Source organism: Hypanus sabinus, chromosome 2 (assembly GCF_030144855.1).
Source record: "Hypanus sabinus isolate sHypSab1 chromosome 2, sHypSab1.hap1, whole genome shotgun sequence".
NCBI classification, from domain to species: domain Eukaryota; kingdom Metazoa; phylum Chordata; class Chondrichthyes; order Myliobatiformes; family Dasyatidae; genus Hypanus; species Hypanus sabinus.
The window spans coordinates 146215157-146227013 of record NC_082707.1 but is presented as its reverse complement, the minus strand read 5'-3'; the positions used below and the strand labels follow the sequence as shown (position 1 = coordinate 146227013).

Genomic DNA, 11857 nt, shown 5'->3' with positions numbered 1-11857 from the left:
CTGCTTCTCGCATTTTTCATGAAGTTGGCATGTGGTGAGGATCTTGATTTGTACTTCTACTTAGATGGAATCCAAGTTGTAATTCAGTGAGAGGCTCTTTGGCCACCAGCTGTGGAGGATTTCAGTGGCAACTTTGGCTGTTGCAAACTTCAGTGAATCCTCTCTTAGCATTGAATCAGATTTGTCTTTCCTGAAGTTCGTAATTATTGCATCTCTGAGAATCCCTGACACACCCTTTTTTGCCAGACTTAAGAAATGAGTTTGCAAACTTGTAACTGAAGTTCCTTTCTGCCAAGTAGCACGGAAGAGTCATTGTTGTTTTTCAGTTGGCATTTGCTTCCCTCCCTCCCCCCCCCCCCCCCCCACACCTCCACCCACAACTTCCTGTCTGGGATGGTGGCAAGGCTGGACAGATAATTTCCCGTTAAATGCTTTCCTTTCAGTACATGGTGTTCACCCCTCCATTTCACAATGTGTAATTTCTTAGGCTTCCCAAAAGCCACACTCAACTGATTTGCCTTCCACAAAATTACACAGAAACCACTTAATTAGAAGAGGTCATTTAACAATCAGACCATAATTATAGCTATTTTCCTTGTATATTCTTGAATCATTGAACAAATTGTAGAAAAGTACTCCAATGTTCTCAATATCAACTTCTCATCCCAGTACTATGCTTCACACTTACAGCTTTTTGTAAGAGAATGTTATTCTGTTTTCTGATAATTTAACTCTTGCCAGTTAAGTGTATATAAAACAATCCCTAATATTCAGGAAGGCCCCTTGAGAATCATCTTGAAAAGATTATTGAAGTTGGTGTGCATTGCTGTTACAAGTCTGTGTAGTCAATTTTAGAGTCATACTCCAGGGTAACATGACTGAGAACTCACTAACAATCCAGTCCAAAGATGTACCAGTTAGTAGGTTAACTGGTCATTGTAAATTGTCCCCTGATTAGGCCAGGTAAGTTAAATTGGGAGAGTGCCGGGTGGTGCAGCTTGAAGGACTGGCCGATTCCTTGATCTATATATGTATGTATTACGTATATATAGCTATATATGTAAGTATGCTGGTTGGTAAGTATATATGCATGTATGTAGATCCATTTACATTCTTCTTCCAACTTTTTCTTCAACACCTAATGGGTTGGTTGAGGCAAGTACTCTCACAACATCTAAACAAACACTTGAAATGCCAGTGTATGAAGGCCACCGACTAAATGTCAGTAAATGGGATTATAAGAATATATGAATGCTTGGTATCTGGCATGGACACGGAGGGCTGGGGTCCGGTTCCTTTGAATACTCCAAGACCTGCCAGGTTTTGCCACTCACCTACAGATCCGGGATAATTTACAGCGGCAAATTAACCCATCGACACGCATGTCTTTGAGGTATGTAAGGAAGTCGGGAACCCTGTGGTCAAAGCTACGTTAGTTGTAGACGGAATGAGAATAACAGCAGAAGATAGTATTGAACGCGGGTCTCCAGAACTGTCAAACAAGCAGCTTTACCGGCATTGTGTAAACGTAATGAAGGGTCACAAAACGATATAATGGTCTGATTACCTATTTTAATCACGTTCGTTTAGCGAACTCTTCTCAACTTTGAATAACACACTAATTCACTCTAATTTAACGTTTCAACTGAAGACTCTGCCAACGAAGTTAAATGTGGTCGGGTACTGGAAAGTTATCCTCGGACTCGGACTACAGCACAACGGCTTGAGCTTCCACAGACAGTTTTCTATTGAGTAGGTTAGACAATAATTTAGAATAATAGGCAACTCAGCTTATTGGCCTTTTACCCCACTTGTTTTCCATATCGCAACACAGTTCGCGGTCAGGAAACCACCTTTGCGAAACCATCAACTCATTCTCCCCATTCCGGCGGCAGGCTGAATGGAAACAAAGTTCGAGCAGAGGCTCGCGCTGTAATTGGATCCGTCACAGTTGAAGAAGGCTCCAAGCGGCAGCAATTCAAATTGTGAAAAGACCACGCTGGAAGAAACGAAGTGAGCAGCAAACACCCCGGGTGACCAGCGCAGATCCTAGTCACACGCGACGTCACAGCACGTCACTCCTTCCTCCTCAACGATTCGGCGTGGCCAATGGGGGGGGAAGAGGAGTTGGCGCGTGGGTTCTGCCCCCTTTATGACGTACGTGCGCAGGCGGCGTCAGGGGAGGGGGTTGGGTAGGGAAGCGATCGTCGGAGTGAGTGAAGGAGGCGGCAGAGGCTGCGGCTCGGCGGGCGGGGAAGGAAGGAAGGGAAAAGGAAAAGGAACCGTTTGGCAACTGAGCAGGTACGGCGAGCGCTGACCAGGCAGCCGGTGGTGGTCACTGAGTCGGTCACCCCCCCCCCCCAACCAACTCCTGTAACTCGGACGGCGATGAACGTCCGGCACCGGCCAGGTGTTCGTTGGGAGACACTTGGCGCGACTTGTTCCGCGTTTGCTGCGGCCGTGCCGACACCGCGCAACGGCGACCGCCGAGCACATTGTCGGCCTCGCTTGACTCCGTGCTGCCGGCGACAGTGAGCCGCGGCGCCCCAGTGGTGGATCGAACGGCGTCGGCGACGATTAAGTTTAGCGGTGAAGTTTCCTGGCTGGTTCAACGTCGCCGGCCGGGTGCGGGCTCCCCGCTCTCGGGCTGCGGCTCTGGGCGCCGATTTTATTTTGTGTCTGCGTGTGTTTCCCCCCCTCTCTATATTATTCTGTCTTTGTTCTTCCCTCCTTCTCTGACAGCTCTGCCTGTCTAACGAGGAGATGCCGCTCCTCCACCGTAAGCCGTTCGTCAGACGAAAGCCGCCGTCCGACCTGAAGCCGGACGAAGAAGTTTTCTACTGTCGGGTGACTAGGGAAATCTTCAGGAGTTACGAGTGAGTTGCGATTTCACCTCGTCAACCGGTCGCTGAACTTTCTTCTGCGCAGATGCTCTGGCTGATAACCGCGGGTCGGATGGCTGGGGATTCTAGCGTTGCCTTTCTAGCCCCTTACGCGGCCGTACTTATTATTGTTTAAATCAACAAATAATGATTCGAAATCAACGTTAATGGCACGGGGTTTAGTGAGCAACCCCTCCCCATTTCCTTCCCACAGCCGCCGTATCCTAGGCTCTACAAAACCCGTGTTTCTTAAGTGGTAATAAACTCGTGTCGGTTGCGAGTAGGCCTTGTACTGTCGGATCAAGTAAATTTATTCATATACCATGATGTCTGCTTTTTCCCCCTCTCTATATACGCGCATTCACTGAGTTCTGAACGAATTTGCTCCAAGCCAAACGTGGCTTGGTCTTCAGTACTCTGGTTTACATGTGCCAGGTTAGGGCTTCATTTTGGGTAATTATCTAACGCGGAGGGACAACTTGAGTTTCTGTGCGACATGTGGAGAGCGTGGGTTGTTTTGGTGGTTATCCGAATTGCCTCTTTTGTACAAGGACTCAGTAATGGGCCTAGTTTAGAGAGCCGGAGACTGCTCATCTGTATGCAGCAGTACTGAAAGTTATTTTCATAGTGTCATTTTAAGATGTCGAAGATCTAGTTCGTGGATTTCTTTAAGAAAATATAGCAACCACGATTTGTTTGCCTTAAAAATGATTCACTTATTACCACTAAAATATCCAAAAGAAGAGGAAAGGCAAATTGAAATGGTCACAAAGTGGTACACTAAAAGACTTGATCTAAAATAACCTCTTGGAGTGACAAGATTTTTTTAAAAACCTAGGAGTTGCTTAATTGGAATCTTGTCTTTTCCAGTTTATGCAAATTGTTTTTATATTTAGTGGACAGCACCACTGGCAATTCTGTATTCATGGTATTGACAGCTTAATTGTATGGATGCTGATAATCTTTGAAATTACTGTCCATTTATATAGAAGTTTGCTTTTACTTAAGTAGTTAAGAAGTTTCTTTTTAGAAATTGTATTTCAGTTTGACCTGTTGACATTTGTAGATGGGAATCAAATGATCACTTTTCAAGGAATGAACTTGGTACTGAATATGTGAAGATGATTGATACCTGCAAAATTTAAAAATAAGTAATATGGATTATTTGTTGATATCAGTTTCCTGCTATCATGTAAGCAGATTGTTGCCCCCTCCCAGTTAATGATGAATTTGATAGTAAACCACACTTTAAATATTTGATGAATATTGTACCATTTCCACCCCGGTGTGCAATTGCACTGTTCCAGAATCTGTGCCAGGTGATCGTCCGTCCAAAGACTAGGAAATCTCATCCATTAGCCTGTAAGAAATGGAAGTAGGAACAGTTTATTTGATTCTGCCTTTTCCATTCTCTAAGCTCAAGACTGTTCTGTACCTCCACACAGTTTTCATACCTACCCCTTAATCCTTTGATTCACTTGTATCTTCAAAACATAATGATCTTTTGAACATACTTTGTGCTGAATCATGGGCCTCCTAAATGGAGAATTACAAAAATTTGTTCCCTTTATGAATGGCTATAGCTTATTTTTAGTGTTACCACAATTCTAAACCTGCTCTGTCAAGAGAAACATCAACATCAAAGACATCAAATCAACATTAACCTTCTGAAATCCCAAAAGAATCACCTCTGGCTTTATTAAACTCAGAATATACTGTACTGTAGTCAGTTAAATCTGTTTGTGCAACAAACCTACAATCTTTTAAATCAATATGGTGAATCTTAGTTGCTCTCATTCAATCACAAGTAAACAGATGAGGAGGTCAGACCTTCATTTTTGGATAGAGTTGTATGAAAGACTTGTATTAAAAAGAGATGAGACATCTGTTCTTGTACTGAAAGTCTTTTGCAATATTAACAAACATACCATTTGTCTTACTAATTACTTGCTCTGTCTACATGTTAAATTTCAGTGATTCCTGTAGAGATGCCAGGTCTGTTTAAAGGTAATACCTTTTACTCTCGCACTTTCATAAGATCCTTTTTTTTCCCTCTATTAGAATGGATGTCATTCAACTTTTCCACATATTCTACTTGTCATTTACTTGCCCTTCAACTGCCTATATCCATTCAATACATTTTAGCATTGTGCTAGTAGTCCATTCTTCCAGCTGGCTTTATATCTTCTCTGTTATTAGTAGTCGTCCAGTTTAGATCCCAGTAGTACCCCAAAGATCGTAGCCTTCCAGTCTGGAAATGATTCAGTTATTCCTCCAAGAATGGCTGTAAATTAAGACTGGGAAAGCAGGGCTGGCAAGATGGCCATTTTTGAAAATTAAATAATTTGTCATTAAAGAACCCAAGATTTATGGGATGTGGGGAGGTCAGATCTTTACATTAGCCCGGCCTCAGTCCGTGCCAGTATATTACCCCCAAAACTGTGCTCTAATTTTGTTTAATAATCTAACGTTCATCACTTTATTCAATTTTTTTCTGGTGGTCCAAATGCCATTTCAACTGGTTCACTTTGAACAATTCTGCTAATTGCAATCTCAAAACAAAACAACATGTATATAGTTCCATCAATGCCTGTCTCACCTTAACTAGTCTATAGCTGCTTGTTTTCCTTCTTTAAATCTGGAGGATGTATTTGCTTCCTTCATCTTGGTGAGAACCATACTTGAATTTGTGTGATTTCGGTAGGTGATAATTAGTGAATCCACTTTAAGCACTAGGATACAAGTTATCAAGTCCTGTTTGTTTTTTTCCCTTTTACTCTCATTTGTTTCAGTGATGCCAAATACAAACCCCATTTCCAGAAAAGTTGGGATATTTTCCAAAATGCAATAAAAGCAAAAATCTATGATATGTTAATTCACGTGAACCTTTATTTAACTGACAAAAGTACAAAGAGAAGATTTTCAGTAGTTTTACTGACCAACTTAATTTATTTTGTAAATATACTCAAATTTAGAATTTGATGGCTGCAACACACAATAGAAGTTGGGACAGAGGCATGTTTACCATTGTGTTACATCACCTTTTCTTTTAATAACATTTTTTAATCATTTTGGAACTGAGGATACTAATTGTAGTAATTTGCAATTGGAAATTTTGTCCATTCTTGCTTGATATAAGACTTCAGCTGCTCAACAGTCTGTGGTCTCCGTTGTCTGATTCTTCTCTTCATGATGCGCCATACATTTTCAATAGGAGATAGATCTGGACTGGCAGCAGGCCAGTCAAGCACACACACTCTGTGTCTACAAAGCCACACTGTTGTAGCCCGTGCAGAATGTGGTCTGGCATTGTCCTGCTGAAATAAGCATGGAAGTCCCGGGAAGAGACATTGCCTTGATGGCAACATATGTCTCTCTAAAATCCTAATATATGCCTCAGAGTCAATGGTACCTTCACATACATGCAACTCACCCATGCTGTGGGCACTGATGCACCCCCATACCATCACAGATGCTGGCTTTTGCACCTTTCGCTGAGAACAATCAGGATGGTCGTTTTCATCTTTGGCACAGAGAACTCGACGCCTGTTTTTTCTGAAAACTAAACTGAAATGTGGACATACCTGACCACCGCACACGGTTCCACAGTCTTTCGGTCCATCTGAGATGAGCTCGGGCCCAGAGAACTCGCCTGCGTTTTTGCATAGAGTTGATGTATGGCTTCCTCCTTGCGTAATACAGTTTCAAGTTGCATTTCTGGATGCAGCGACAGACTATGTTAAGTGACGATGCTTTTCTGAAGTACTCCCGAGCCAAGGTGGCTATAATTGTCACAGTAGCATGACGGTTTCTTAGGCAGTGCTGCCTGAGGGCTCGAAGATCACGCGCATTCAACAGTTGTTTCCGACCTTGCCCTCTACGCACTGAGATGTCTCTGAATTCTCTGAATCTTTTCACAATATTATGTACTGTAATGTTGAAAGACCTAAATTCTCTGCAATGTTACGTTGGGAAATGTTCCTTTTGAACTGACTAACAATTCTCTCATGAATTTTGGCACAAAGGGGTGAGCCATGACCCATTCTTGCTTGCAAAGACTGAGCCTTTGATGGACGCTACTTTTATACCCAGTCATGATACCTCACCTGCTACCAATTAGCCCGCTTAATGTGGAGTCTTCCAAACCGGTGTTACTTGAATATTCTGTGCATTTTTCAACCTTATTTTAACTCTGTTCCAACTTTTATTGTGTGTTGTAGCCATCAAATTCTAAATTTGTGTATATTTACAAAATACAATTAAGTTGGTCAGTAAAACTTGAAAATTTTTTCTTTGTACTTTTGTCAGTTAAATAAGGGTTCATGTGAATTAACATATCACAGATTTTTGTTTTTATTTCATTTTGGAAAATATCCCAACTTTTCTGGAAATTGGGGTTTGTCTTTGGGGTTGCCTTGGTCCTCAATTGAATTCTGATTCTTTTTCTCTTGTAATTCTTAGGAGATGGGTTTCTTTGTGCAGCAGTATAAGCCTTTCATTTGATTTTGTATCATCTATAACCCTGTTGATGGCTTCAAATGTTACCTGACAGTCCTTTAGGAAGTATCTGTGCTGGTGATCTTTCTATCGAATGAGAGTGAGTCACATCCATGTCATTGTTGGCAGTGCTAATAATGGAGGCCAAGTTCCCTTTCACAGAAAAAGGATTGCTCTTCTGTTGTTAATGTTCATCCCCTTGATATATCATTGATAGTGAATACATCATGTGACAAAAATTTCAAGTATTTGTACTAACAAATTGTCTGTGGACCTCCATTTAAATCTTAAAACTGTCTTGAAGGATTCCTTTCATTTACTCTTGCTGAGACTTGAAATCTTATTGTACAGTGCAAAAAAAAATCTTAAACTGAATTTGTATCATTTGCATTCCTACAGATTCTATACTAAAAGTGATCTGCAGTTAAATGTGATAATATTTTGGCTTTATTTAGGGTTGCAATTTCATCGGCTGTCTGTTGGCTGCTTATTATAGAAATAATATATGATGCCACTGCATATAAGCATCTTCATAAAAGTTGGTGTGTGTTTAATTTGGAAGTGTGCTTTATACTTTTAGTGCAGAAAACTATATTTTTGCAATTCAGGATGAATTTTAAATATATCTGAGATTGTAATAAATGTCTTGCATTCAATTAAGACATCACTCGTGTACTTGTCTGGTTCCATCTAATTAGCATCTACATCATAAACTTCTTGTGGTAACAGCTTAAAGTTCATTCCATTCCTCTTTAATATGAAATGAAACTAAGATACTATTTATACTAATAATCTAAAATTTAAAATGAACATGCTATGTAGGTCATGTGCATCTTTAGATAAATTAATTGTTTCAATTTTAGATGGGTGTTTCAATTTTAGTTCCAATTTTCATTGGAACTAGGGATAACTGCAGATTTGTGAAAGAGTTGTTTGTGAAATGGTGAGAGACAGTAAATGACCGATTTGAATGAAATTAAGTAGTAATAGGACAAGTGAGGAAATAAAAGGTTAGCTTGAAGGAGTTACATGTAGTCTGGCCATTTTCATGATTGAAAGGAATTCTGGATGTGATTATTGAACTTGTACTGGGTCCTGAAGCTTTTAGATGTTTTGTTGGAAGAAATCGTGCTGTTCCACAAATTTGCATTGAAATTTGGAGAACTGTATCAGAACTCGGGGGGGGGGGGGGGGAGGAGAGAGAGAGAGAGATTGGACTGTAATCTGAAGGAGTATCATAAAAATGAGCCTGCAATCACATTTGAGGTATTTAAAGTGTATTTACTTTTCCCATAGTTATGAGCTATATTAAATCAGAAATGAAAATTGCTACTTCGCATAAAAATACTTGGTGCTGGATGTGTAAGAAGGGAAGATTTAAAAGGGTAGCATTGTAACTCCTGTGCCTATGTGATGAGATGTTTCAGGAAATGCCATGCATATTGATAGTGAAGGAAGAGTAAACCAGAACAACATAGGGGGATGATCCTTTAAAATGCTGTAACTATATAAAGATGTCACAGACAACAAATTCCATGACATATGTTAGTGATATTAAACGTGATTCTGTGGTATCGGAATTTGTAAATGTTGTAATAATTGTGAGCATTTGTGGGTAAAGATGTGAACAAAGGGACTCCCTTAGTTCTGGGGTTTGTAGGTGGGGAGAAGGTTAAGAGCAAAAGTGTAACTAAATTCACTTTATTTTATACCTCGAAGTTCAAAGTAAATTTATTATCAAAATATGAATGTCACCATATACAACCCTGAGATTTACTTTCTTGTGGACTTTCACAGTAGATACAAAGAAACGCAATAGGATCAATGAGAAACTGTACCCAAACAAAGATGGGTGAACAATCAATGTGCAAAAGGCAAAAAAAAATTGTGCAAATACTTAAGAGCAAAATAATACTGAGGCATGAGTGTAGAGTTCTTGAAAGTGAGTCCATCGTGTGTGGGATCAGTTCGGTATTGGAGTGAATGAAGTTATCCATTCTTGTTCAAGAGCCAGATTGCGGGGTAACAATTGTTCCTGAACTTGGTGGTGTGGGTGCTGAGTCTCCTGCACCTCCTTCCTAATGGCTGCAATGAGAAGAGAGCATAAACTGGATGGTGGGGGATCCTTGATGGATGCCTCTTTCCTGCAACAAAGCTCTTTGTAGGTGTGGTCAGTGGTGGGGAGTGTCTTTACCCATTATGGACTGTATCTACTACATTTTGTAGGCTTTTCTTGGGTATTAATATTTCCCTACTAGGCAGTGATGTAATAGGTCAGGATACTCTCCACTGTGCATCTCTACGAATTTGCCAAAGTTTTAGATGACATGTCGAATCTGCACAAATTTTTAAGAAAGTAGAGGTGCTATCGTGCCATCTTTGTAATGGGACTTGTGTGTGGTCCCAAGATAGATCCACTGAAAAGATAATGCCAAGGAGCTTGCCTACTTAACACTGCTTTTGTTTTCTTTGCAGTGACTTTTTTGAAAGAACCATACTTTGCAACAGTCTGGTCTGGAGCTGTGCTATTACAGGAAAGCCAGGGCTAACTTACCAGGAAGCAGTTGAGTCGGAAGCCAAGGCCAGACAGAATCTTCAAAATTTCCCTGAGCCACTGGTGATGCCCATCCTTTACTTAGCATCACTTTCTTATTACTCACGACTCCATGAACTCTGTGATGATCTCTACACGTATACGCAACATCGATATTTTGCAGGAGAGATAGTGGAAGTAACTGGTCTTAATGGTCTCAGGTATTGATGTAAGATAAAATGTTAGCATATCGAATGGGATAACTCTTTGTATTCCTTTGCCATTTTAAATTGTGGTCCACTAAATTTTTTTTCTTTAACAACCTCAAAACTGCACACTTTTCCCAATACTTGTCACAAAAGCACTTGGGATGTATTTGTATTTCTAAATGGTGTGTCACAAGTTAACTTTTCCTGTCTTTTACTCCCAATTCTCAATGTATTACTTCCTGCACTGTGATGCTATAGACAAGGGGTTCCCAGCCTTTTGTAGGCCATGGACCCCAGATTGGGAATCCCTGCTATAGATGTTACCTTGATCAATTTAACAATGTTTACTTATGAATTTGAAAACATTGCTTTTTCATTAAGCTGGATTGCACAGTAGTGCATGGTATGTGTATCCTCTTACCTGATGGCTGTTTTCAGCAAAGCATAGTGCTGTTTTTTTTAAATATTAATTGCTACAGGTTCTTTTGCCCTTTGCTACCACAACTAAAGTATGTTAACTTGTACACATCATGACAGTACAAATGGATCTGCAATGTCAAGGGATCAAGGTGCTCTTTTGCTTTACTGAGCAAGAAAGTCAGAAGTTCAAGTCCCACTCCAAAATGATTCAGAGTTATTTTGATGCCATACTAAGAGTGTGGCTTTTTAGGCTTTAACTTTGCATTTGAAAGTGGTACTTTGCTAGTTTCAGTCAAATAAAAACAAGTTGTGCTTTGCTTAACATTTGATCTACCACCAATAACACCAAAGCAAATTAATTGGTTACGGGTCTCATTTTAAGTCCCAAAGTCACTCAGGTGAGTTAGTTGCTGTATTGTAGTGCGAATATTTAAGTAGCATACTAGCTGTAAATGCCAGAGGGCATCCGACAGATGTGAAAGATACTTTTTTTAAAATGCAAGTCTGCATTTTATTTTTGTATACTCCATCCCAGAAATAAAAACATGATTTTGAAGTTTTCTTGGATATTTGACCATTTTTTCCTCTTAAAATCTTAAAGGGTGGAAGCAATGGAACATAGGTATTTAGTTTACCTTAGAAGTGCATTGATTATAATGTAGTTATCAAATCAGACTTTAATCAGACATAAAGGCAGACTTTGAAGTTAATGTTTATATTCTCAGTAGTAAGTGAAAACAATAATTTTCAGATTAAGTAGCTGGAACTTTTTTTTACCAACCCCATTCCAGTAGAAGGAAAGGGTTTGGAGTGATGTGATCCAACACATGTGCAAAACTGCATATTTTCACAGAGTATATTGTTGGAAGACTTAAGAGCACCTGCATTTTGATGTTGAGATTGTAGTGTTGACAATTTGTGTTTAGAGTATACTTAAAGTAATGAATGTACATCGTATTCCATTGACAGAATTGAGATGTAAAAGCTTAAATGGTTCCTCATGAAAATGACGTGAGCATTTTTTTTTTAAAGAACTGCATGTTTGGAGTACCATTTTAAAAATTTATATCTCTGGATTCAAAAACAAATGAAGTGCCAAATATTTGGACAGTGATTCAAACCCAGTTAGCCTATGTTAAGTTTTCATTAGCTGTATTTGATGAAAAGTTTCTCTTTTTTTTTGATTCAGTTGAAATCCTTTTTTTGTAGGCAAACATGTAAGGTTTTGGAAGTTCTGACCCCACCAATGCTAAATGGGACTGCTAATGGACACATAAGTAGCAGAACTGAAGATGTTGTAATTGTCATTAGTGATG

The 11857-nt window shown here is 39.8% G+C and overlaps 1 protein-coding gene across 1 annotated transcript in view; it reads left to right on the top strand.

Annotated features, from left to right (window-relative positions):
- The first annotated feature begins 2171 nt into the window (after positions 1-2171).
- The window catches only part of baz1a (bromodomain adjacent to zinc finger domain, 1A), a 36910-nt gene continuing 27224 nt past the window's right edge, over positions 2172-11857 (top strand). Inside the window, exons 1-4 of the mRNA XM_059987846.1 lie at positions 2172-2301; positions 2743-2876; positions 9855-10133; positions 11751-11851. Of these exons, the coding sequence (XP_059843829.1) occupies positions 2764-2876; positions 9855-10133; positions 11751-11851 (493 nt within the window). The 5' untranslated portion in view covers positions 2172-2301; positions 2743-2763. The remainder of the gene's footprint in view (positions 2302-2742; positions 2877-9854; positions 10134-11750; positions 11852-11857) is intronic.